Below are 27,575 nucleotides of genomic sequence, written 5' to 3' on the forward strand. Positions count from 1 at the left end.
CGTATTTTAATTATAAACAACCTGCCATTTTTCATAATTGATGCCATATTGTGATTACTATTCTTTTCTTCTCTTTTCAGGTAAGCACAATGCACGGCCCTTCATAGGTGTTCGAGATATTTTCTGGTGGGGAGTGTGTGAACATTGTGAGTAAAATCAGCTATCGCCAATGGACAAGTGAACACAACAAGTGTGAATGAGAAAACAGAGAAATGTATGACCTCCGCTGAAGTTTCAATTTCGATCCTTAATATTTTTTCCATGATGTTGAGGACCTACTCATGCCATTGTGTTTATTAAATGTTTCATTATGCCATGCCTGACGTAAGATGTTTCCCATGCACAGCGAACGACTTTCTGTCATTATACGAGGTGTCATTACAACTTTGTCAGTTGGTTCATATAAATGTCTCCGCCATTCAGGATGAAGATATGGACTACATCTGATTTACCACCAAGCGCGGTTTTAGAGCCGGTAAAATATCCTTACAATGTTGGAAAACACTCTGAATAGCATTCTTTTAACTCTCAATTATCATATGAAGTGATAACCTGGACTGACAATCGAACTACGGACGTAGTGTTTGACCTTTCTAACGGTCTTCCCGCGCTACGGCGCAAACCACTACGCTATCCAGGATCAGTTACCCGCTAGGAAATTTTGCCGAGACTCTTGGTGATATATTTTATGACCCCGCTGTCTTCAAGGAAGCCACTTGTAGTGATGAGCCTCATACCAGCGCATGCTTACGCATATCGGCAAGTAAAGTATATTTCAACCGTGGTGCGTGAATGGCGGTAAAATTCATTCAACCGAATAAATTCACCTGAACCGGTGGTTGAACTGCTCATCTTTAAATCACAAGGCGAGAATGTTCGCAGAATAGTTCACTGTCCAGGATCGGTGGTTTTCATTGCGATTCCCCTTACTATGTATTCTCATATTACGTGGTACTCCCGTAGCTACTTTTAATACTGAGCGTAGGTGATTAGCCATAAGATAAATGAAGTTATTTCGTTATGCCCTCTCAATATTTTCCCTCCTTTGCTACTTACAAGGTATTCGATGACAGTGACTGAGAATTATTTCGTTCGGGAAACACCTTTGCTCTTTATATAAATTTTCTAAAATATGTGATACATTGTTAGGCTTCACTTCATGGTTGCTTATTGTTATTTTGGTATTAATAAATGATTTTATTAGTAATGTTCCACAGAAAGTTAATATTTTACCGATATATATTTCAGCTCTCGGCTAGTCAATTTCAAGGGACAAGTACGAGTTGAAATCTAGGTCGGTAAATAAAAAAATGTGGAACGTTACCAAGTGGCATTATTTCCATGTCTTAGGAACTTATTTCGTAGTTGATAGACAAAAATGTAGACCTGCGTGCTATATAAGGTTGGATTCTAGGAGATACTTCATTTTTCCCTTCGCTGGTAAGATATTGTCTTTGGCATCGCTCTCTCCGTTTTCTCGTCTCAAAATGCTCCTTTTCACGAAAGGTGATTAATTTATTTTGGTGCCCAGTGATGTACAATCTCCAAAAATCTTCTCCGCGCCATTTTTTCTCCACTAACTATGCAAGTTACATGGGAATTAGGAATTCACAACAAAAATTTACGGCTCGGTTTTTTATCTTTCCGCTCGATGCGCACGCAACGAGGCAAATTAAAGGTTTTTTTTTTAAGGCTGGCCGTCAGTAGTCATGAAATCTGTCCGATTTCCCCGTGAATTCCTGCATCATCCACATCGTCAGTTTTTTCCTTACCCCTTTCCAGGTGACACCTACATGCAAAAGTCAGAAGAGATTCGTGTTTCCACTTGCTGCCTTGTTCAGGTTTTTTTTGTCTGTATTTTTTCTTGGGAATTTCGAAATGCCTGCATTATTTCCCGATTTCTTTTAAAGCTATCCTACGTTCAATACTCCCTCGTTTTAATATCTTAAATTCGTGCTCAGAGTTGCGTTGATTTCTCTTTATTATGTAGTATATACATGTATACTTTGCAAATTATCGTCCCGTAATTACTGTTTAAGAGTCTTGGTAACTTAAAGCAAAATTTGAGAAACGTTTCAATATAATGGCTAATTTGTATCTCTCTTGGTTTCTGCTAATTGGGAAACATCATGACCATTTATTTTTGGATGGTTCAAAGATGAGTGTATTGAACTAGTTAATTGATAATTTGGGCAGTGACCGAAGAGTCCCGGGTTTAAATCTCAGGTTTAGCTCTTAGATACGCCGGCAAATGTTTTCGCTGCGCCCAATTAGTAGATCCCCACTCGCCTTTGACTTAGCTAAGGGTGAGCTTTACCATAACTGATCCAAAGCAACCTTTTGGTTGAAATACTGCGTGAGCTTGTTGGTTTAGAGAATTTTTCGCTACGTATTGGGTCTGAGACGTGATTGATATCATGAAACTCCTTATTTTTTAACATTTTGTCGCCGGAGTTATTAACATGAATCTAGTGGTTTTCCCAGTGGTTTTACAAGATTTTTGTACTCGATTCTATCTATCTCGGCGATATAAATCCAATTCGTTGAATTTTTTAATACATTATTGATGGATTAAAAAAATATTCCTTTGATTTTTGAGGCTTGTCATTTAAAAAAAGAAGCCTGGATTAACTATGCATTTCTGTGTGGTTTTTTTTCCCCTGAGCCTTCGGGGGCATGCTATGAAGCTTTTGTGCGACATTTTTCCCTTCTCTCCTGTGACCCTTCCAAGAAGGGTTGCGTCCTCTACATTTTCTTGGACTGTTCACGCTTCTCTTCTCCCTTTCTTCCTAGCTGAAAAAAAATGGCTCGCGACAAATCTTCCTCAGGAACGCATTGGGGTCCCGTCCGATAGATTGCTTTCCCATCGAGCGATTCCGTTCCGCCCGCCCCCCGGTCGTCTTTTTTTTTTTTTACATATTCGGCGGTAATTAATGCTATCCCCTCTTTCCCTCGGCATATATTTTTTTGCCCCACCGCCCTGCAAAATGAATAATAATCCTGGAACCCCGAGGGAGCCTTGAGCATTTCGTGTGTGTAGGGTGTCACTCGACTCCGCTAATCTCCGCCTCGATTTCTGACCGTTCTTCCCCGACAAGCCCCTTGGACGACTCAGCCCCCAGCCCTCCGAAGGAAGCGGCCCGGGCGAGCCTTATCTCTGCAGCTTTGCACCTCACAAGTAAAGGCCAATATATAGTAAGAAAAAGCGAAATTTTTCATTAAACAAGCAGCGAAAATTTTACTCAATGGCTGTTGGGCGTTTACTAAAAAACTTAACGCGTAATAAACGCCGTTTAAACTTTACTAAGAGCTGAAGGTTTACCGCCGCACACACTGTAATAAGATCAAACTGCGCGTTTGCTAACCTGTTATCTTTTCCCAAGTTAATTTCTGTAATTTTTGTCCATTCCATGTTTATGTCTATGTTATTTTTCGTGTCCGATGTTTTCATCCGTATTTCATATTATGAGTTGGCAATATACGGATGAAAATGATATGAGCAAAGTACCTACCACACGATCCTCTCGAAAATGATCACGATATTTCAAAGTCGATCAACCCCATAGTGATTATCCCAGGTTCCCCGCGTATTTTTCTATGAAAACCGTACGTATAACGTATCGGTCCTGAAATATCGCGCTAAATCTTCCCTGCAGTTAATTAAAAGCTATTTTTTTTCCATAAACCGGCTTAAACTTCCCCTTATTCATAGTTTCCCACAGTTGAGGGTGCAAGCAGAATTTTTAGTGTATTTACTCCGAGGAACTGCCAGTGAGCGCTAACCTTCATTGAATATCGGGTCCAATCGTTTAGTCGAAATGTAAGGGCAACACTACCCAGACGGTGTCGAACGACCAGGTGTTAGAGATCGTACTCCGTGCTTTGAGCTGCCCTGCAGTCTTTCCTGTCCAACTGTCCTCCCGGTCTGGAGCCAGTGATGGCCCGGCTGCATCCAAATTACAACGGCGGTTGTCGATGGCCGATTCCGAACGAGGATAAGAATTTGCGGGCAGTGAGCGCGCGCGCCGCCCCGAAATTACGCTCCGGCAGCTTAAAAAAAGGTTAAAAAATTATTCCCGCTTGGAAGAAGTACACGGTTGGCCGCGTTGCCAAGTTACCCATAATTCAGTAAATATGTGCGAAAGCTATTTATAGCTCGCTTAACGAAGCCGATGCATCGGAATGCTGTCTCCTTCGATTTCTTCGATGTGGCGGAATTTCTTCCTCTCCCTGAGGTCCTCTCTGAGGTTGCCTTCTTGCGGGTAGGCTCTCTTTTCGGGTATTCTGCAAAGTGGATCCATGAACCTTTTCGGATTCTTAATGTAGGATAAGTTGATCGGTACTCAAATCCCGATCACTACAACTTAACTTCGAGTATATTGGCTGAGTATGAATCGGATCAGTGACGGAAAACTTCTATCACATTATAAGCCGCTTATCAATCATAAAGAATCTATTTTGAAGGCCTATGATATATTTTTTATGTTACTTCATTTTCCTAGCTATTGGTTAATATCAAGAGAAATTGAATGTTTTGTCGACTAATGGCTATCCCAATTAGAGTTACGACGTTTTAAGTTGCTATGAACCAACAGACGCTTAATTTTTTTTTAAATTTTCACTTCGATAGTTACGCTCTTGTTTGTAAAGTTCATTTGAGTTACGACTTACTCGTCGGTGTACATTTAAAATCAATTTGTACATCATTTACCGCTGTAACATCGTCAGAAATTTTCAAGGTGTTGCAAGTCATTCGTGAACTGTTGCAGAAAACTGCAACTGCAAGCCATCTTCATTTTTAGGGACTTTCTTGAGCGATAAGCTCTATGAAAGCAGCAAAACAAATAATTATTCTTTCTACAAGGTTTTTTTTACCTTACCTTAACCCGCGTACTAGTCCTTTAGTTTTTTATGGAATCCACTGCTACTGTACTGTACTACTTTTTAGTAGTATTAGTCTTGACCTCCTGTTGGTAGGGTTCCTAACATTCTGTGTCCTTTAGATGCAAACCTAACTTCAGCCTCGTTCAGCTTAATCTCCGTAATTTTATTTATCATCATTAACAACTGACGACGTAATTCTCAAGATGGATTCATTGTTACTGTCTGCCTCTCTGTCTTGCAGGTAATCAGAGTCGTTTATTTTCCTCTTTTCTTGAGTATAAATCTTAACGAAGAATATAGGTATATTAGTTGGTAGTTTATTGGTGATTATTATTTTTTTAAAATGTAGATTTGCTTTCAATTGGGCATGGGTAATGTAACCACCCTAGATTTAAACCTTTTTACATATAGCTGTACTACGGATAAATGAATTTACTGAAGGTAGTAAACTAGTCCTTAAGGGCGATGATTTTGTTTCGCTAGCCAAAATTCAACTTACCATGTAGATACTGCTATAGCGGAGTTAATCAATATTTCCACGAAAGCCGTGCAGTTTTGCAAAAGGATAAACAAAATAATGTCGTTAAGAATATACCTTTGCCGCTGAAATCCAAATTTAGGTACTTTCAGAATATTTAGATTTTTCGAAGGTTTAAATTTAAACGAGCACATTTCAAATGTGAACTGGCTGTAGCTTTCTCTATAGTAGTGATTCCCTTATTGATTGCGGGTCATCATTAATGGCTGAATCTCCACGAAACCCGGTTCGCGGTCTGTTAAAAATAAGTGGTATAAGTAATTGTATCCAGGAAAACTTTGAATCTCCACGATTGATTATTTACATTTAAATAACGATCTTCGTGTGGATAATCAAATGATTAAAGTTTGTTCGCATTTGGCAGTAGCGTACTCTTCTCCCATGGTTATCTATTACTTATGTATAAAACCTTGCGATTTCCATTCTAAACATTGTTAAGATATGCAAGACAGTATGAATTTTGTAAGTAAGTACTTTACTTACTATTAGTACAGTAAGACTTTTGAATTTGTGACTGTATTATTTTGGGTTCAAATTTTTATTAAGCTGCGTATTGTAGAGTCACAGTTGGGAAGGATATAGCGGTTAATATTATTTTTGAACTCTTTTTATAATCTCTTCAAAACCTTTTGAATTTTGAAAAAAAATTGTTTTACATTATGCTTCATTACTTGGTCTTCACATAGTATTTTTTGCCTTTATCTTAGCTAAGTATGATTTACGATTCTTTTTGTTAAACGCTCCAGCCAACTACAAAATTGAGCGAAATTGATCGTACCCTTTCAAGAATCAGTGAGCATCTCCATCTGTTTGTTGCCGGGAATTTCTCCCCACTTCTTTTCCAGCAATTTACGTGGCGGTTTAACAAATTCCGAACGCCGAGAATTCTTTTACCATCCCTCCCGTTTTCATGCTGAGATTTGTGGAAAGCATTGCATTACCTGTCTAATGGATCTTTCCATCTGTTGCCGTGACCTTGGCTCGATACCTCTTCATATTTATGGATGGAAAAAATCTTTCGCTCTATTCTTGTCTCTCCATGGGAATGAATTTTCATAGTTTTTGAGTCGTGTGGATGATATGAGGTAAGAAATAGGTTTACATTTGCAAATAGAGATTGCAACACCGTAGAGCTAAAAGACTGCTAGCTTAAACATTCCACAGTCGGGTAATGTAGCCAGTGGCTAGCGATCGGCAGGCTGCATTGCAGAAAATGAAGCGGAACCGCTTTCTTTTAGTGCTTATTCATGTAAGAAAGTTGTACTAATTACAGCTGAATTCAACAAGCTCATTGCCTATAATAATATGAGCGTTTATGATACATGAATTAATGAGGGTATCAACATAATTTTACGAAGTGCGTGTTTTGTAAGAGTAAAAGCATGCAGTACTCGTTGAAACGCGTTTTTTCCAATTTGTACCAATAAAAATAGTAGACTTTATCAATTGAATTGAATAAAACTCTTTTAAAGGTTTTTTTTCACCATATCTCACCGAATACAGTTGAACTTATTGATTATAGGTAGGCTCCTTTGGGTCGCCTCTTTCGTGAGACGATCGCCAAATAGGTGTGGGTATGTGTGTGGTGTAAGGTGCTGAAAGAGTAGCCTTTTCAAGCCTTCTCACCACTTCCACGTCGCCTCCGTTCGTACCGAGAGAGATGGGGGGCGATGAAAAAAATGGAGGGAGACAGGCGACAAGACGGCCACCACCATCTCCCTTGTCAGTCTTCCCTTTTATACATATGCTGTGTCTTAAGAAGGTGGCAGAAGGGAGGGAGTGGAGGTTCGTGCCGGCGAAGAGGAGGATATATTTATTACGGCCCACGAAGTCGCTGCTGCTTGGAAGGATTGAAGTGGCCTGACGTTCTAAAAGGTTTTCCATTCCCTCCCTTGTCCTTTTTTCCTCCTCCCACTCTGACACTCTCATCCCCGCATTTCTCCCTTTTTACGGCTGCCGACTGGGAGCAGAACAGTAGCAGGATCTCCCCCCCCCCCCACCCCTCCCTCTCCCACACTCTCGTGTGCGGTGGGGGCGAGCGAGATAGGGGTGGGAGGGGAGTACGCTCTTGAGGTTGCCGAAGGGGTTTGATGATATGTGGATTGCTCGCCACTCCTCTCCGTCCCTATCAACAATTAAGATTGCGGGCCCATCGTCTTCGCTTTCGTTTTCCACTCTCTCTTGAGTGTCTCTCTCTCTCTATCCCTTCCACGATTCCTTGTCCTTCCCACTTGGACCTCATCTCCGTCTTCCCCCTCACGCTACTCACGAATGAGATGGAAAGCGCGATGCTGTGCGCCTGTTCCTACGTGTGTACATCTTCACTTCTCTCTATTCTAGTCGCTCTACCTCTCTCTTTTTTCTCGCTGCTACTCGCTCCATAGTTACCAATCTTCTGGAAAACAGAGAAATTTATGGGATTCCGTTCTCTGGAACTTCATTGAATATCATTATGCTATTCAATCAATCAGGTAAATCATCCTTGCTGCACAAATTAATGTTGATTTTTCATTTCCTCTCTAGCATCTGTGTACCTTCGATCAGGGTTCCCACTCAACCGTGAAAACCTTAAAACCGTGAATAAGCCGTGAATATCGTCTACCGTGAAAAAACCTGGAAATAGCCGTGAAATTCGTCATGAAACCTTAAAAACCTCTCAAACTTGATTGTAGATCTACGATTGACGGATCAAAAGAAAAATAGGTCAGTCACTCGCAGATAACGTCCACGCATTTATCTGCACACGTATATTCGAAGCGCAATTAGTTATTGGTCCGTGTGATTGGACGACCTTTAACCAAAGTGATCATTAACCCTGGTGAGAAATCAGACACCTCTTCACTTCCCTTTCACCCTCGATTTTCTCACTCACAACCTTTAGCCGGCCTTAAATTTTGCTAACGATAGGCGACGTCATAAGAGCACTTTCATTACTGCGTTTTGCTTTCCCGGCGTTTATCGCGTTTGCGATATTTTTAGTTAACGTGCGGCCAGTGATTTTTATGAGATCAATATTTCTTCCTAAAATGGCTTATCAAACAGACCGTGAATTTGACGCAACTTAGACCGTGAAAACCTGGAAAAAACCGTGAATTTTATAATTTAGTTAGAGTGGGAACCCTGTTCGATGTTTTGAAGATCCTATTCCTAACATGCCATCGAATTCATTCACAATGGTCCTCCATAACTATAAGATTTAAGTTTTTAGTGTGTACCTAGTCTTCGAACATGGTTTAATTTTAATTCATAGCCATGGTAATATTCAACTGGTCTTTGCGCATTTTTACCATCTGTAAAAAGAACCACTCCGTAAAATACTCGTTTTCAAACTGTCAGGGGACTGTAAAAGTCAGGGAATTCTAAATTGATATTTGGATGGTAACGTTGTGAATAAAACAAGTATTTTTCTCCCACTCTTTATTTTTGTACTCTCTCTCTCTCTTTCTCTCCATCTCTCTCTCTTGATTCCTTTCTCTCCCACTCTGAAATTCACGAGCACTCTTTCTCACCATGGTTTTGCATTTTTTTTTGCCCCTCATGTCGGCTCTTCAAAAAGATTCCCTCTCGAAATCTGCTTTCATTGCCTCGGATCATTCGATCTGGTTCCGGTTGAGCGGGATGCGGATACTGTCTAGCCTCCAGATTTTATGTGCCCCCTTTTAATTTCGTTTTCGTGGTCTTTTTCATTTTACTGACTGGGCGGGATTGCTCTCTGTTTTGCGATGCCTTCGTTTCTATGTTCTATCCCGTTGCAGTCCGTTGATCACCCTTCAGTCTTATATGTATTGCTATCACTTTAATGTGGGAGTCCTGGAAACGGTAACTTATCTTTTTATTAAGTTCAACAGATTCAGGCTTCAATTGGTGGAAGTTAGACATATTTAAATAAATAAAAGATCGTAGCCCTTTTCCACAAGAAAAGTGCTACGATCTTTTATTCATTTAAATGTATCTTTTTATTCCCTGTATATAATAACACTTAGGTAGTATCTTTGTTGAAGGCTAGTGAGTTGATCACCCTTCAGTCTTATATTCTATCACCCTTCAGTCTATCACCCTCTTGGAAACTGAAACTTATCTTTTTATTCTCTTTGTAATATCAGTTCGGTAAAATCTTTGTTCAAGTGAAGAGTCTTATCTGGAGTTTAGTGCTTTACATCGCAGAAATGTGAACGGTGAGGACGGATTACGAGGAAAGTTTGGAGGCGTTCGAGATGTGGGTGTGGAGAAAATTGGAGAAAAGTGTGACTGACGGATAAGAAAAAGTACGACTTAGTACTAGACATATGTGAGAAGAAGAAACTTCTAGAGGAGGTGACGATACGATTGGTCAGATTGGAATGCATGCTTAAAGGATAGTGGTTACTAAAATAGTCGTCAGAGGGAAGATTGTTAGGTGATCGAGGGAGGGGGAGTATGAGAATTGGATTTATAGATAAAACTAGCTGACCCGGCGAACTTCGTACCGCCTTACAATCAATGAACTTACAGTTTACTTAGGTACACAATTTGTAAATCAAGAGTGGCTGTATCGTTTTTAATCATGTTTAATTTATTATAATAAAATAAGGATACAAATTGAATAAAACTACCTAAATGAGTATCAAAATTGCAGAAAGACATTGTCTTTACTGAATATTTATTTTTTTTATTGAATAGGGTGGATCGGAGCACGTTAACGCGGATTTTTTTCAATGAATTTTCTTACGTTTTAGCTTAAGAAATTTTGGGTTTGTGGTTTTATAAAGCAGTTAATGAAATAAAAATTTTGCGGATTCAGTTTTTGGCTATTTGTGTTATTAACCGTAAAAAAATGTTTTTAGGTCCAAGTCCGTTGCATAAACTTGGCCCGTTCACGGGGCAGGTCAACGCAACGCCAGACCGACGCTTGACTGATGCTCAAAATCGAGTAAGAAAAGCCCCTATGAAGCAGCATTCGCATCAAATGACTTAAGGCGCGCCAGTTATAGTATCTCTGTTTGGAAAAAATGCACTGCGTAATCATGCTGCATGCGTAAACGCACCACGGTGTGCCCTACACATTCGGGTTTAATGTCTTGCGTCAAGCACCTTCTGATAAACAGCAGTTTTTGTTTTGTAATCAGGCGCAAGATAAAGCGGATGAAGCTAAATAAATATAGCGAAGCGAAGCAGTGACGCAGTGAGGGGGTATTTTGGGGGTTGAAACCCCCCAAGAGCTCAGAGAACTTTTTTTTACAAACTTTTGTTACTAATATTAGGGGGACGGTTGAATAACAAACAAAACATATTTAACTATTCACACAGCCTCAAAACCCACTATTTTGGACCATTTATCTTAAAAAAATGTCTGGGGGAAGGCCCCCACACCTCTCGCTTACCTTAGCGAGTTTTCTATACCCTACAGACCCGTAGTATTAGCTGCGCCTAAAACCCCCAATCCTTAATTCCTAGCTGCGCCCTTGAAGCAAAAGAAGAAATACAGCGGATGGTTTACCGACTCGTAAACATAGCAAGTTTAATTGACCATGACAAATTAATCGGTTTTCATTAGCACATGAGCACAAACATCACAAAAACTGAAAGACTGACCATGCGATTTGTTAATCGTTATCACGAATGCAACACGAATTAGAAATTGAATACGTTTAAGATCAACCGGACATATAAGCTGGGATCATGGAATCTTCGGAATGAGAACTTCCTAATCTTTGAGTTTTCCTTTGAGAAAAGTCGCGTGAATCACAATCATTACCAATTTTTTTAAATAACCAAACGCGTTCCGTTGGATAGTTATGGTTGGTTTAGGTTTCGAAAGATCATGAACACAGAGCCAACATTTAGCTGTAATTCGTGGTAAGCCAGGTACGTCCAAGGACTTTAAATATTCAGATAGATAGTTGGTGACTTCGTCTTCTTCAATCAAACGGCTCGATTCCTCGACAGGAACACAAACATTACCGTTTGTCAACAATTGCTTGGAGATTTGTTTACAAACACGGTAGTGAAGTGTCAACTCGAGCTGGGCCACGGCTGGGCTTACAATCAGCTCGAATTAAATTTTTAAAATGTAATTTCAATTTAATAAATATTTTGAATATATTTAGTAATTAAAATGTTATATTGATACTAAATTCAGTTATTAAAGTGGTAAAAACAAAACAAATTATTTTATTTGTAGTTTTGACCGACTTATCAATTGTTGTGTTACTATAACTCCTAAAAGCATGCCCATAGGAAAGAGATGAATTTTTTTGTGAAATTATCCTTTTTTTAATGGCCTATATGTTAACCCCGCCTGAGACGAATCCAAAGAACCAAATCTCATTGAAATCGGTGCAGCCGTTCTCGAGTTATAAGTGTTCTAACTAACACGATTTTCGACTTTCTTTTATCTATCTACTATAAAGACCACTTACGACCACTCATTCATTCACGTGTACAAATGTTTGGGGTGAACGAGACGAGATACGGCAAAAAGTCTAATGAAGACCCCCTCTAAAATTGTCTGAAACCCCAGGAAAAATTATGAAAACACTAAATTTACAATTATTTATCCGTCTATTCAATTAAAAGTGAGTATAGGGATTAGTTTAAAAAATGGCCACCAAATTCCAATGGCGGCGCGGCAGTCATACAAGCAAACAACAATCATAGCAACATATTTGTTTATGCAAACAAGAGGAGCTAAACTGGGAAAGAAGATAAAGGAAATGAAACGAAAAACTGATAAATATAAGGTAGGAAATTAAGAAAGTAATAATTGAAGTGTCTATTTCTTTGCGTCTTCTTTCCGCAAGAACAAACACCTGTTTAAATCAAAGCGCATTCAAATGAAAAGCGGAGAAATGTAAGGTAAGAAATTAGTTGTTGTTTTTGGTATATTACATCGAGAGTGTGGTGGTTATTAATTTCAAAGTTAACAAGTGCTCTAAATGCCATATTAGAAATATGATTCGTGCTGTTGACGATAGTTCGTATCTTGTTGGCGATACACGATTGTAGTAGAAAGACTTTTAAACAAGTCTTACATAATATAGGTTGGTAAAAATGATTTTATTATCGTGTTTTGTGATGGTGATAACTTTTTATTTTTGTTTACGTTCTTTTTTCCGTTAATTTCCTTTTTAATGTACAATTTTATCCGTGAGCTTCAGGAGTGAATAGGCAGTGAATAATACAATATGGAAGATAAGTGCAAATAAAGGTATTTCTTATTCAATTATTTGTCTTGCGAAAATCACGTTTCCTTGAGTGACTAAATTATTCAACTGTGAAAATTATCGAAATCTTGACATTCACAATGTCTTGTACACCAAAGGCTGTGATCGGTTACTCACCAGATTTATTGCGCATTGCGTTGGATATTAAAGCTGAGATATTTGTGTATCCCGATTCATTAAAACTTTTAATAGAGGTATTTCTGAAGTGAAATCATTCGCGATCAGGATCAATAATATTTCGATAAAATTCGTCATACTAGCCCCAATTCATGCTAAGGCGCATTTGTTTCTAGATATTGATATTCAGTCCCTACGTAATTCGCTTACAAAGGGGAACAGCTGTTACATGTTATTCGTATGTCAAGAATTTGGTTGAGTTTTGTGGAAAATAATTAATAAACGTGTTTTTCATTGTAATACGTAAAGTCGTTATGTTAGGTGTGGAACGTGGTCTCAACGCTTTTTGTATTTGAATTGAATAAGTTAGAGAAACTCGTAGAAATTTATTTCACTTTTTTAGCCCCTCAGAAAAACGTTTCTCTTTATAAATATTTACATTCATATTGTAGCCTACGTACCATGCGCTCGTTTTACGTGAAAGTGGAGATATCGCTTATAACTAAGCTAGCCAGCTTAAAAGTAAACGATCCTTAAGTAACAAGTAGCAAACAAAAAGTGTAAGACCTCCCACAGTGAGCATAACAGGCCGCAGGCCTTTTTCGGGGGGGCCTAGGGGGGGCAGAGCCCCCCCAGCGAGCTAAGCGAGTATATATATATATAGATGAAAGAGAGAATCTAAACCTTATTATATAATGGATATGAAAGTCCAGTGGAATAGAGAAATAGGCCGTCGATTTCGAAATATTTTCCATTAAAACCCTAGTTTAACTGGTTGGATACTTTAATTATATTAATATAAATAATAATATTATCGGTTTAAAAATATGTATTTTCAAATCAAAGTTAGTTTAGGCCATTGATCAAACATTCATTTTATACATCTCAATAAAACTGACCTTAATTGCCGTGCCTGAAGCTCAAGTTTGAAACCCCACGGTGGGAGTGGATTTACAGCCCTTCGATAACCGTTGAAACGTCAAATATTAATATGATAGAAGAAGAAATTCACGGAAAACTATTCTTATTCTGCGCCATCGTTACTTTGAGAGACTGATATATTTAGTCATTAAAAATCAGCAGTCCTTTGATTGGTTTGACGTTGCTCTCTAGTCAATTATTACGTCATTCAGTTTAGATAATTATGGTGGTTCTAATGTCGTTTAAAATTATTTCGTATCCTTAAGGTGAATCATTCCAGGTCTTAGGAATAAGTGACGAGTTATTTTGGAAGTAGATTGCTCATTATTTCATTTGCTCATTTTCAATTCGTTCAACTTCTGTTGACGTTGAACGGAAGGGTACGCTGTCTTTGTTTTTCATTTTTGTCCATTCATATTTTCATTATGTACAGCGAAGTCTTTACATTCGGTTTCGTCTTCTTCATGAGAGACTTTTTTCTGGTAAAATTGTTTGCTCTCAAGTCATATTTGGTTATCCCAATTCTCAGCTATGAGGTGAAAATGGTTTATAGCCTTGTAACGGCTTTACGATTAGCTGGTCTAAATCTTCAATTACAAACCTAAGATAATAGTAATTTGTCATTTTCCGTATGAGCTTTGAAATTTTCTTTTTGGTTAGTTATAGAATTTCCTCCTTTAACGGAAAAAATCGATAATATCTATCCAGATTTTAATAGCTTGTAATATCATATTGATTCATCTAGTGAATCTAAATTGCTTCCTCTAAACGAGAGACAGTCCAAGCAGTCTTAATTTATCATTATTCACCATCACTTTTCCTCTATTCTGCCGCATCAGCTAGTTGGAAGGAGTACCTTGACCTTATCATTGCGAATGTCATGGCTTATATTTCCGCTAGAATTTACATGTTATTTGAAGTGATCATTTCTCTTCCTTACCTCTCAAAGATAGCGAGAAATCGGAGAGGTTTTCTGTTGGTATGGTGCATTAAAATTTACGTTTCGGCTTCGGAAGTCCTCTCAGCTTTTCGTAAAATTGCTATATTTTACCTATCACATATACTTTCTATGGGGGAAGAAGTGCCTACTAACACCTAGCTTCATGAATTTCCATAGAAATCTAGTAATGTGAATAGCGTTGTATTGTGCGCAGAGGCCAGAAAAGCCAAAGGTTCATGATTCCATTCCCGGCGCAGGGGATTTTTTCATGAAAAATAATATGAATTTCACCGTCAGAATGGTTAATGGCCGTAATTCTTTTCTCAGGTCAAGGGCATCTCTTTCCGTGGTTATTGATGTAAATGCCATCGCCTTACTCGCGGGGAAATGAAATAGAACATTATTTAGCTTTGTTGTGATCGAATTCATTGCTGCTTGGAATTTATAGAATATTGGGACTCAGGTATAGGTATCCTTTCGCGTCGTAAGATCTTTGCTAGTTATATTTATCGTAATGATTTCCAATGAGTGTGTGATATGTAAACAATGCTTTGTCGCATGTTCAATTTCTCACACATCTCGCGTCAAGATTATGTATTGCCTTTACCGATTATTTGGGACCAGGCTGAAATTTATTTCTACTTGAATTGAACGCATTTTATACGCGAATATTTAGAATCTCAGTCCAATCTCCTTATTCATTAGAGCGGAATTGGCTGTAAAAGTTCTTTGGGGCTTAATATTGATGTAATATTCCTGCCATTCCCTCCTTATGTGTGCGCAGTAAATAACGTTTTACGTTTATATGACCACCGTTCAGATTCTCCCTTAAATCGAATGCCTTCATCTCCCCCGGTATCCCTTGGTAGAGCTCTTCGAAGATTCAGTTGAGCTCAGGGAAGCATAACGATGTTTTTAATGGCTTTGGAAGACTTAAAAAAAACCTGCCCATGTGCTATTTGGCTCACTCGCAGTTAGGGCTACTGTTTTTATTTATGGCTTCCGGTTTCATTAGAATGCATTTGATATCATATTGATGGTTGGGTACTAAATGATAATAGGAAAGTACTGCGAGATTAGCAATTACATTTTTTTTTTCCGATCGCTTTCCTACTATCTTTTCTGCCTCTTTATCTTCTTGTCGTTTCTTCCATTCTTTGCCCAGCAGTATATTCCTTCGCGTGTCATCGTTTCCTGGATGTCGAGGGTAAAGTCATTCGAAATATCATTCGTGTATATCAGGCTCTCCGTAAATGTGCTGTAAACTTAATTGGTGTCTTTAAAAAACTTGAATGCTGCGGGCGTAGTACCGAATCCATTTTCACTTAAATTGAAATTCCCTTGGTTAAGATATTCCGTTCCACGACACTGACTGTGAGTAAATTATTGCGAAAAAAGTTTTTTTTATTGTTTCAAAGTTTTAACTGTGGTAATATGATTAGCCCTAGCTATCCACTATTGTTGGATCGGCAAATAAATTACTTCTCTCTTGCCGTCTAATTTTGTTTTTCTATCATTCTAATGCATGGTTTCATGAGTCAAAGGCCACAATCGTTTTTGCTTAGTAGTCAATTCCCACGCTTGTGATAGGTACAGGATCCAAGCAAATAGTGGGATTTTGGAACTTAATATTCATTCTTGCCTTTTCACCGGGTATATTTTTGAATGCTGTTTTCCGATCATTTGGAAAATGTTATAGCTAATCTCATGCGGAACTTCGCCGAAAGTATTGATAATTTTTCCAATTTGTACTTATTTACTGCCGTTTCATTGATTGCTTCACGCGAAGGCAGCGTAGATACGTATTTTCCGAAAATCTCTCTCGCCTCTTGGTCATGTTGTTTGAATTGAACGATGGATGCCTTAATGTTGTCATGGAGGATTTTACTAAGGTTTTAATAGCTGCGTATGTCTATGGCCTAGCACACCATGAGTTTTCTGTGGTTAATTTTTGTGTTGATGCGTCATCGAAAATTTTGAAGTGTAGGTATTATAAAATGAATAGGGGCTTAGAATGTTACAACGTCTTTCTTTATGACAAGGGATTGTACCAATTACCCAATCGCCCTTATTTTGTGGGTTCATTCTCCTTCAAACTCTTTCCGTGACTCTGACTTGACTCAATCTTCACCATTGACTTCACCCTCCTTCGTCATATTTTACCACCATAATTAATTCATTCTCAGTTATATCTAAGGAAATGTAAACTGTTGTTGATAAGTGTTTCTGTTTAACTTTGTCTTATTCCTTTTGAGTTTAGTACTTAACGACGGTTATTTTGGATGGAAAAATTTATCGAATGTTATTTTCAACAAATATTTAGGTTGCTGACCGGAGGGTCCTGGGTAAAATCATGTGTGAAGCCGTTTGACAATCCCGACAAAATCCTTGTATGGGCGAGGTGGCCCAGGGAAATGAACTGGTCCCCCCACCCTGAATGTGTAAACTTCTCCCTACTTTGTAAGAGACTGTGGTTTAAGGGTTCCACGGGTCTAAGGGTTTGAGCAATCCTAGCGGACACTGTACCTTGTACTGTATTGTCAAAGTGAGTTTTCATTGGGAAAGAATGACAAAGAAAGATATCGTACTGCTCAGTAATTTCATTTTACAGCTGACAACACGTGTTACGATCAATACCTGATGATGATTTTGTGGCAATCGAAAAACTTTTGTAGGCTGTCAAATAAAATTAGTGGCCATTATGATATCTTTGGTTATCATTCGTTGTGTTGTTTCTTGATATCTCTCCTGAAAAAGTCGACTTTTTTCAATGAGAATGTCCGGTTGATTTATTACTCGATGCGGCTTCTCACCCAATGGATCTAGGTTATAATCCTGTCGGTGAAGTAGATTTTTCAGAGACTTTCAGATATCCCAGCCTGAGTGCTTGGTGGAGGGTTCTTCAAGTACTACGCTCCGTCCGCCGGATGAGATGTTAATCCGTGGTCCGCCTTGCACCTTTCTATATGACAGGCTAATGCCGACGCCGAGTTTCTCTCCAACCTTCATTCCCTACCCACCCAACGACGTGAATAGCCTAGGCTGTCGGTCGCCTCCTCCAAATGCACCATACGCGCGGAAGTTTCCCAAATGAGGAGGAGCCGGGAGTCGACCCAGCAGGGAATCCGCTTACCGCCAGCGACCTCCCGGCACGGTGCGGGCCGCCACTATTAGCGGCAGCGGGCTGCAAAACGCCTTCACCTCTTTCTCCTTTTGTCCTCCTTATCTTTCCCCTCGAGTTATCTCATCCTCCAGGAGAGGGCGCCCCTTCGGAGGAAGTTGCCCTCCCCCGAGCTGCCAGCCTTGCCTCCCCCATCCGCCGCTGTACCCGGAGGAGAGAAGTAAATGGGTTGAGAGGGGGTGGGGTTGATGCTGTGGGCGCCATCTCTGGGTCGACTGCGAATCCATCTCTGTCAGGAGTGGAGGGGGCAGGTGGGGCCTCCCTTCGGACGGGGAATTAAGGTGCAGGCGGAGTGCGGTGGGTGGGCGGCGAGCGTGGCGGACTAGTCATGGGTCTTTCCTAGAGGATTTGATTCGAATGAACGAATCAGGATGCAGTTGCAGTCTTCAGAGGAATAGCAAAGACCGATTCCGTGGTTTTTCAGGTGGATCACCGGGGCACTGGGTACAACTTCTCATATTTGTCGACTCTTTTTCCCTCCAGTGGGGCTCTCTTCAGGATTGAGTGCACTGTCTGTGGTGCACTCCTGCATATACGATTTATCGGATAGTGCACCAAAAGTACTACCCAATAAACTACAGATTTGCTGAATATCTTGGAAAACTTTCAATTACGCCTGGTGAAATAAAATCCTTATGGTAGCTTGGATGAGAATGTATAATGAGCATTATCTGCGTATCGAATATTTTTATAATACGATTTTATACTTCCTTGATAAGTGATTAAGTAAACAAATGATTATTGAGAGTAATTAAAGCCATGTTATAATTATAATGTCATCCCAGCCCCTCGTAATTACTGCTCAGATCAAATCTCTCCTGAGAACATCCTCTTGTATTCAAGAGCACCAACGTCAAAATTAACTTAATGGAAGGGAAATCGTGATTGTGTGTAGTGACGCTTTACATTGAGTTAGTGTACCCCTCAAGAGGATGCCGGAATTGCGTTAGACTGTCGTGATATCCTAGCGTATTGCTTGCTAATAGTTCCACTATAATCCTGAAAATTTCAGGCTGCATAGATTAAGCCCTTTGAATTACGCTATGAACTTTTTATCTCCACGATAGTTGAGGAACATGTTCATATTTGAGCTACCGGTGACATGCACAAGAGTTTACTCTCTCATTTCTCCTGAAAATTTCAAGACTTTAACGCAAGTTTGAAATAATCAAAATGGCAGGAAATTAGACTGGTCGAGTGGTAGTGCAAATCTACTTATGGAAATAAATATTACTTGCAATTTTGCACAAGTATTTTATCCTCACGACCGGTTTCAATACTTTTTGTGCCGTTAGGTGGCGTGTGAGATTGAACTAATGGTGGGATATTGCCAGAAATTTTTATTTTATTACTAATATGTCAGAACTCCGCAAGATTAAGCCGGAAAAGATCTCAATATGTGTCCTCTTAATTCTAACATATTTACGTATTGCTTAACGTCTTCTTTACATCAGGAAAAGGAACGGATCCTGGAACCCATTATTTGCGGTGAACGAAACGTATAGGAGCGGGACTGGCCATGAGTGGCGTGGTTGGCTGGTTGGGGGAGTCGGCCGGTGATGAGTTTGTGTGTTCCGCGGTGGCATCGGCGTGGTGGGTGGCGCACAGTCGTCAGGGTTCTCGCCGGGAGAAAGAGCGCGTCTCGGGGAGGGGTTGCCCCCGTAGATTAGCAGTGGGCGGGGGAGGAGGAGATGGATCTGGGTGGATCCGTGCGTCTCTCGGAAGGGGACATGCACGGAATGGGAGCCTTCGTCCTTTCCCTTCCTTTAGCTGATTGCCTCGAATGCCTCTTATCTCCCCGGGTGCAAATCTCACCGCCGTCGTCGGACTTCTTGCTTGCCTTCTCCGAGAAATTGGGGCTCTAAATTCCGGAATTGGGTTTTATTTCATTCGCTGCCTGCTATCGAGAAGGTATGATTGTGTTGTTGTTGTTAGCTTGGGAATGGTATCCCAGGTTTTTTTCTGAAGGAAAACTGTTCGTGTAATAAATTAAACGTATACGGTTTAAAGTTATTATTTAATGATGTTTTCTTGTTTATTTTTTAAAGCAGCCCGGATCGATTCCTCCGATGTTGTATTACAAATGGAAATATTAACCCTGTGGGAATAGTTTCGTTTTTTTAGGGCTTCAATAAAAAAAGCACTTTTTGAGTATCAGCAACCTAGCATTTTAAAATTAACAAGTTGGTTATTACTTGAAATTGATTTGAAATAAAATTAATTATGCTCTGTAAGCGCACTCATTTCTGTGGAAAACTATTATTTATTTCATTTTACAGTGCACGGTAGTAGGTGATTTGTATGTGAAAGGCTGTGTAAAATGTTATATCCAAGTTCTTAGTCAATGACGAACCTTCATTATAAACCAAATCATTTGCTAATCAATATCGAAAGGAGAATAGTTTGAGTGGCCCGGCAAAATGCAGACCATGAGTTAGTATTTCCTCATTTCCTCAATTGTGGTCATTCTAGCATTGAAATCTCCGTGATTAAGATTATCCTTGTCGTGAATTAATCTATCTATTCCCATTATCTATCCGAATGTTAGTGAATACATCAGTTTCTTCTTTCTAGTCCCCTCTATGGTTTCTGTTTGTAGTCGATTGTTAGACTCTCTGTATTTCAATTGTAATGTAATTTCCTCTTATTCCATCGCATTAGTTTTATATCAGATTATAAAAATCGCTTTTAATCAATTACGCTACGAGATTTTTCGCGTTACTATCCTAGGATCTCGATCATACGAAATCTCCCGTCGCTGAGCTGAAGCAACGCATATCAGGAATGCCATGGAGTGCCATACAATCATAGCGGTTATAATGTGTTTGTTGAATTCTACCCAAGTAATGGTGTCACTCGGTGTTTAGAGCCTTCCTCGGAATTTCTCAAGTGACACTTTTGACTTGACCTTTCCAAATTTTCTTCCCTAAAGTTATCTGGAAAATGAATTCTCTGCGCTGTTTCACCGGAGGATTTTAGAGTGAGGAGGTGAGGAGGAGTAAAGATCAAGTGCGATATGTGTAAGGCTCTTCAGTGCAGTGAAACGTAAACGTACGCTACATTGATATATTTCTCCTGTGAGATAGTTTAAAGGCCGTTTTACACGGGGCACGGAATTGCGCAGGTTAGAGCTGCATTAATTTCTAAAATGGCGTGGAATTGCGCGAATGCATGAACGAAATTAGAACAGGGGCTATTTTGTCGTCTCGCATGCACGCATTCTCGCATGTGTTCTAGCAATTCACCGCTTTACACGACGCAATTTTGATTGCGCCCTCGCACGTACGTCAGATTGCGCAATTCCGTGTACCGTGTAAAACGGCCTTAAGACGTGCCATTTGTGCTTACTGACACCAAATATTTGCCTCCACAATCGATTTATCAAAAGGCGCATTCACTGAGTGGTTCAAAACTTACGTTGGTGTGGATTGGTGAGGGTAACGCGGCTGTGTATTGGGTAGAGGGTTTGGCTATGGATCGAAGGGTCCCCAAGCTTAATCCCGGATGAAGCCATCGGACTTTCTTAGATTAAATATCGTCGAAGTGCAAGGTGGTCCAGGGAAAGGAACTGCCCACTCTATCCGGAATATGTGAATTCCACAAACCTGTGGCTAAGCTTGGAGTGAGCCTTACCCTCACCTACCCAAACCACTATTCAGGTTTACAAATTACAAAATGAGTGACTGTTGATACTAATTTTCTCATCATCGCTGTCATTCAACGTATCAAGAGGATAAGAACTTTCAATCCAGCTGGCTGTATGTCCGCTCCCGGGGTGTCGAAAATGATCGCCGTCAAACGGAAGTAGTCCGCAGTCCGACCTCAGTGCCCGGACATCTGTAAATCTATTCGCTCGTCTCCCGATTTTTCCCTACAAGTTGGCGAGCCTCCCAAGCACATCTGCGCGGCTTTTCAACCCTTCTGCTCGACTTCATATAAGTCTTAGGTGTCCGTTTGTTTGCTCTGGACATAGCCACTTGATGAGTTCCTTCGAGGTGAGCACCTTTTTTTCCATCGCAAGTGGTCGCTTCCAGTGCACGATAGGGAAGCTTCGTGAGCCCAGGAGAGAGAGGAAGGCAGATCAAAGGGTTTTTCGTGATGATGATGATGATGTCCGCTGGCCTCCGTTATGCGATGCGTCCCCCGCCCCCTACATCAATTTTGCCGACCCCAGGAGAGGCCCCGCGCGGTTAAGTGCCTCATCTGCCGGGAGGGGCTTGCCTTCAAAGCGGCGACTTGTCTCCAAGGGTGGAGCGGATAATTAAAACCCGTGGGCTTCCTCTTCCCAGAAGAAATATTACGCGGCCGGCGCAGGGGAACCGAGGGAAGTGTGTGTTGGTTTACCGCGGCGGCGCCCGATCGTTTCCGTGCCTTAACCCTTTCCCCGGCTCCCAGTGGATGGACGGACGAAACGTGCTCTTCAGTATTAGTGTTTGGTGCTTCGGGGTGGTCCTCGCAATCTTTTTTAAGCTGTTGCTTTCGTCCAAGTCCCGAATAGGTTTTAACATTTTATACAGGTTACCTACTTTGCGTTCCCCTAAATCAGCAATTCGGTGTACTTTTTTAAATGTAAGTAATGAAATAACCTCCAGTTTTATTTAATATATTGCAAGCTTGTGTTAAGCGTTGAAAATAGCGTTAAAGCATTGCGTAAAAAGCGTTGAAAGCGTATAGTTAAGTTCTCATATAAAATGAAACAAAAAGGCACCGCTATCGCTGTTGAACTGGCAGTGTCCAGAGTGCACAAACAGACACCTATGACTTATATGGATTCGAACAGAAGGTTTGACGATATTTTTAGTAACCATCACTCTGTGGTATAATACTCACAAATTTATACATTTCTCTGTTGTTAGAGATGCAAACAATTTTGCTCTTCAAAAAATTAATGTACGTACCAGTTTCCTACGTACCAGTTGCTGTAATTTAAAAAAAATAGTTATTGATACCTGCAGTACCAACCCTATGAAACAGGAGAAATATATTTCAAGTGAAGAATGTTTTTTTTTGCCTCCGTAGTGTTTTGGCTGGTAAATCTTCATTCAATCATATTTACTGTTAGGATTTGTTATTGAAGTTGAAGGTACCTTATAAGGTAGGAATATGGTCGTAGCGAGCTCGGAGCTCTAAGGGTCCAAACCCCTCACCCCCGAAATCCTCAGGAGGTACAGTCTCAAGCGTAATTGATCCCCCCCTCCGAAACGTATCCACTTCCCAGATGAACTCTACGAAAAAATTTTCTGCCTATGGCCTTGGGCAGGCATGTGTGAACACTATTGTCCGACGACACTTAAGCCATTTTGCAGGGCCTATCAAAGATTTTGTTAATCATTTTCCGTTCTTCATCTGGTCCTTCGTCTTCATTGGCTAATTACCTTACGCAACGTTCTCGTTGCCTTTCCGTAACATAGTCGTCTTACCGCTCAAAGTCCTTCGCTCTGGACTCTGTATATAATGATTCCCAAGCATCTAGCCTCAGGGACTCGGCCCGACTGATGTAGGCTGTAGGCGTAAAATTGAGGCTTTATGTTCCGGTGCGTGTGAGGCGATGTGCGTTGGGGGAGGAAGGAAATGGGGGCGGAGTGGGCCCGTGCGTCCCCCAGAGGCGGGAGGCGCCCGCTCATTTGCCCCCGGGCCGGCCACTGATTGCCTCCGTGTGCGCGCCCCGGCTCCTTTCCCCGCGCCGCCGCTCCTTGCGTGGCCTGGGAGGGAGGACTCTTTCAATCCATCATTCGCCCACCCTCCTCCACCTTCCTCGATTCTTCCTAGTACCGGGAAGATGGGCCGCCACCCAACCTCTTGAGGAAGTATGTACCAGATTGAGCATGATCCAGGCTGCACAGTGACCAAAAGCCATGACCAACGTCTAACCCCAACTTCCGTATTTTATTGGGAAATGGAACACGTAAGCGAAAAAAACATTGTAATAAAATCCTGATACTTTTCAGTCTTTTTGAGAGTTAAATTTAAAAGAAAAAAAACCCAAGCGAAATAAACAACATGAAAAGAAATGCTATCGTATTAGTTTGCCAATCAAACCAATTAGATCCATCTCGTGATGTAGGTTTTTGCCATTACAGTCGTGGTCCCATGCGTAGAAGCCGATAATAGCTCCTTCATATGTTTCATCTGAGCACCTAACCACCTATATAATGCTACTTTTTACTCTCTTATGTTCCTGACTCAGTGGTCGCTGGATGATGTCCTCGCCTGGTTGTCCTTCGGTAACGGGTATGAATCCATCGAGACGTAGAAAGCTTTATCCAGTTGGATATAAACTTTGTAAATCGTTGATGTCTGTCATTGTTATGAAGATTTTTTTGGTTTCTGGGAGAAATATTTCAAAAATAAAGCCTGAACTAGGGACGGAGTTAATATAATTACTATCTTTATCTCATGCATCCGTACACTTTACCTGGGAAAAGTGAACGGATTACCAGTGCTTACTTAAATTTCCCCACAAATATTACGGATATTCTATTGAAATTTTTTTGGGAATCATTAAATATTGTTTTTCCTATTTTAAGTGATCATTATGGTTTGCCTCAAGGTAAATGCCAAAATTACAATTACATGCCTCAATAGTTTGATAGTACCAGGATTAGTATGCTGCCGCTATCCATTTCTCGGTAATCCCCGGCAGTTATTTTCTTCTCCGTGGTTCTTCATCCCGTCATCCTTCTTGACATATCCAAAGTACTATTGCCTGCCGGAATTCCACGGGTATTATTGCTTTAATATTTCCTCTTCATTACGCTTCCTATGTAATCGATTTGCCTCATTACGTTGCCAATCCACCGGTTCATTTTTGATGCTCCAGAGAGCATGCTTCTCTTCTGCCCCCTCAATTCTTTCCCATTACATAGCATCAGGTCCTCTAGGCTTGTATTATGTCTGATTATTTACTCCAGTGGCCCAAGAGTTTGACCCATGGATTGCGGATGTCAATACGCACTATACGCTGCGTAAGGTGTTTATAGACCGAATATCTAGCAAGCGTTACCAATGATCTCTCGCCTTGGTTGGGGGATGAATATGGAAATCCCTTACCGTAACTAGGGTAGGTGTGTTCTTCGCTAGTTCTTCAAAGCAGCAGAAAATGATTTGCTGGAAGATTTATCGGGTTCACACCGATTTATTGTTTCGTTGGATACCGACGTGTCTAGGGCTTAAATCTGCAAACGTCTAGTTCTAAGTGGTGAAATATAGAGCTAGGTCTATGTTTCTGCTGGTTGCCTTCTTTGCGTTCCCCGAAATCAGCAATTCAGTGTAGTTTTTTTTATAAAATAACGTCCAGTTCTTATTTAATATATATCAAGCTTGCGTTAAGCGTTGAAAAACGCATAGTTAAGTTCTCATATTAAATGAAACAAAGGGCACCGCTATCGCTGTCGTAAAGAGAACTCCATTAAGGTGAGTTTTTATTGCAATTTCTTTATTGGGGTCGTACTTTGTAGCTAATATCATTCCTCCAAGAGTTTTGCAAAATGGAATCCTTTTTTCTCGAAGGTTTTTTTCCTTCTAGCTAATTTCTCTTGTTAATTTTACCGTTCCAATATTTCTTAGTTTAGTGAAGAATCTTCGTCTGTTTGAAATTTTTGTTCTCTGTCCTTGGTATAGGCAATTTTCTGTTATCTCTGATTTCAGGGTTAGTATAATTGTGTTCATTTGGTATGTTCGGTCTGCCGTTTATCGATCGTTAATCGTTTTTCTGATGTGAAAGTGATCGTAATCTCATTGAATGTCGTATATATCCGCGGTCTTGAGGCCCAGGGTAGGTGTGTTCATCGCGATCACCATAAGAGTGCATGCCGTCTTGGTGGAAGTGTTAGTGCCTGTAAGTAATCACACCAATTGTTCCTCTGTTTTTGTATGAACTCTCTTTGCAACTTTCAGATATATTCATAAGTGAAATTTAATAACGCATGGTTTAAGTTTTGTCGCTAATGCCTTCACGCGAGAAGGATAAATCTCAAAGCATCCGCTAATATTTTAAGTGATGACGCTTTTTATCTTTAAATGAAGTAATGCATGCTGGTTAAATTCGACGATAAAGGACCAATATTTGCCAATACAACGTGATATCTTCATTTTTGGCTCGTAACTCCATCTCTCAATTTTGGTAAACTTGGGAAAAACGATAGTTTTAAGTCCATTTTTCTTATTTGTGAACGATGCCTAGCAATGGCTGCATACATTCTTCCTTACCTTAGAGTATACCGAAATATTTAAGTGCGCTATAGCCATGGTAAACTATCGAAGTGGGAAATCTGAATGGTCTGCAGCGACTCTTTTCGTCCTCGTGTATGTAGTGAGGGAATAGATATGTCATGCGCCCGCCCTCGTGCATACCGTTTCCTCTCTCCCCCTCCTCCTGTACCTCCCTCGCCTTCCCGTCATCCTCTTCGCTGCAACACCCCACTCCGCCCTCTTTATCGACTTCCATCTCATCGTCTCCCTCTCATCTTAAGTCAGTCCTCCTCATCCAGGAAGCGCCCTCTTCTCTCTCTTCCAGGTAAGGCGGTCGGTAATGGAAAATTGTTTCAACTAATTGCGTGCGCGATTTTTCTGCAGTGCGGATTTTATAGCCCGCACTGTTTATGGAGCTGCTGCTGCACGGGGGGAAGGGTCGAGCCTTTCTCTCGGCGGTGGTGGCGATTATATGCGAAGAGGCTTCGGGGTGGATTCACCGTTGCACTTCTTCGGTTGGACGGTGAAGATATCCCTGGGAGGTCACATCCCCTACTCCCCCATCACTCAATCGGTTTATGCCGTTTGAAGAGCGCTCTTGTGGGCAAGTGTTGCCACCCATTTAATTGTTGCGGAACAAGTATGACCTGCTGATATGTTCATATTTTTTTAAATTCCGTCTAGGGGAAATATTGTCTATAAAAATACTTATAGCAATAAAATTCCTGTTTTCGCGAGATTCCTACTCGTGTAAGTTTTAAGGAGATTTTTTTTACGATCCTCGTCACCATGGGTTAAATGATGCATCCTTTTTGTTATTTTTTCTACTTTGTATGGTGATAGTTATTTAAGAGGTTGACGTGTTGATACTAGCCATTCTGATGAACACTGCACTCCCTCTTGACCACTGTTTTTTAAGGTGATAATTTCTTATGAAAAACCTTTTCCTTATTAAAGCCGTCGCATTATGTTTTATGGGTGCACTTTTTGACAAGTGATGCCTTCCATTTAACTGTTATTTAACTAAAAAAAAAAAAAAAAAAAAAAAAAAATATGATGAGATTCTTTCCCGGCGTATTAATTGAGTGAAGTCCTCTCGGGATTTCCACCGGTTGATTTGATTTATAGGCACCAACGTTTCAATGAACGCCTCGTTCATCGTCCTCAGGGTGAATAATAAATTTTTACTGATTAAAGAATGTTTATAAGTAACTATAAACAAATTGCAACAATTAAGTTACCCCTGATCGGCCGGAAAAATCTGAACTTTTATGAAACGGTGGGGTTCTATGATTTTTAATTTTCTTTAAAATGGGATTCCACGCATTGCTAATTTTGTATCCAGTGTCCCTATTGAAATTATTTTTATTAAGCCTAATTTCAATGGCCTCCTTAGCGAGCCTGTCCCAGAAGTTGTTGGAACGGCAGATTAATTTGGCGCTATCCCATTTAATTTGGTGATCCCTATTAATGCAATGTTCAGCCACAGCAGACTTATCAGGCTGTCCAAGTCTGAAATGCCTCCGATGCTCCTTAATCCTGGTGGCTATCGTTCTACCAGTCTCCCCCACGTAGATTTGGCCACATTCACAGGAAATCTGG

General features: G+C 40.4%; 1 protein-coding gene across 2 annotated transcripts in view; it reads left to right on the forward strand.

Moving 5' to 3' along the window:
* LOC124157861 (ubiquitin carboxyl-terminal hydrolase 48-like) overlaps positions 1-27,575 on the forward strand; it is a 415,786-nt gene that overhangs the window by 324,891 nt on the left and 63,320 nt on the right. The window contains exon 18 of one of the 2 annotated variants that reach the window (XM_046532912.1): positions 81-387. The exons of the other annotated variant lie outside the window; for it this stretch is intronic. Coding sequence (XP_046388868.1) covers positions 81-107 — 27 coding nt within the window. The 3' untranslated portion in view covers positions 108-387. Of the gene's footprint in view, positions 1-80; positions 388-27,575 lie in introns of those variants that run through there. 2 annotated transcript variants of the gene reach the window in all.

The sequence above is a fragment of the Ischnura elegans genome, chromosome 4, assembly GCF_921293095.1.
Source record: "Ischnura elegans chromosome 4, ioIscEleg1.1, whole genome shotgun sequence".
NCBI classification, from domain to species: Eukaryota; Metazoa; Arthropoda; class Insecta; order Odonata; family Coenagrionidae; genus Ischnura; species Ischnura elegans.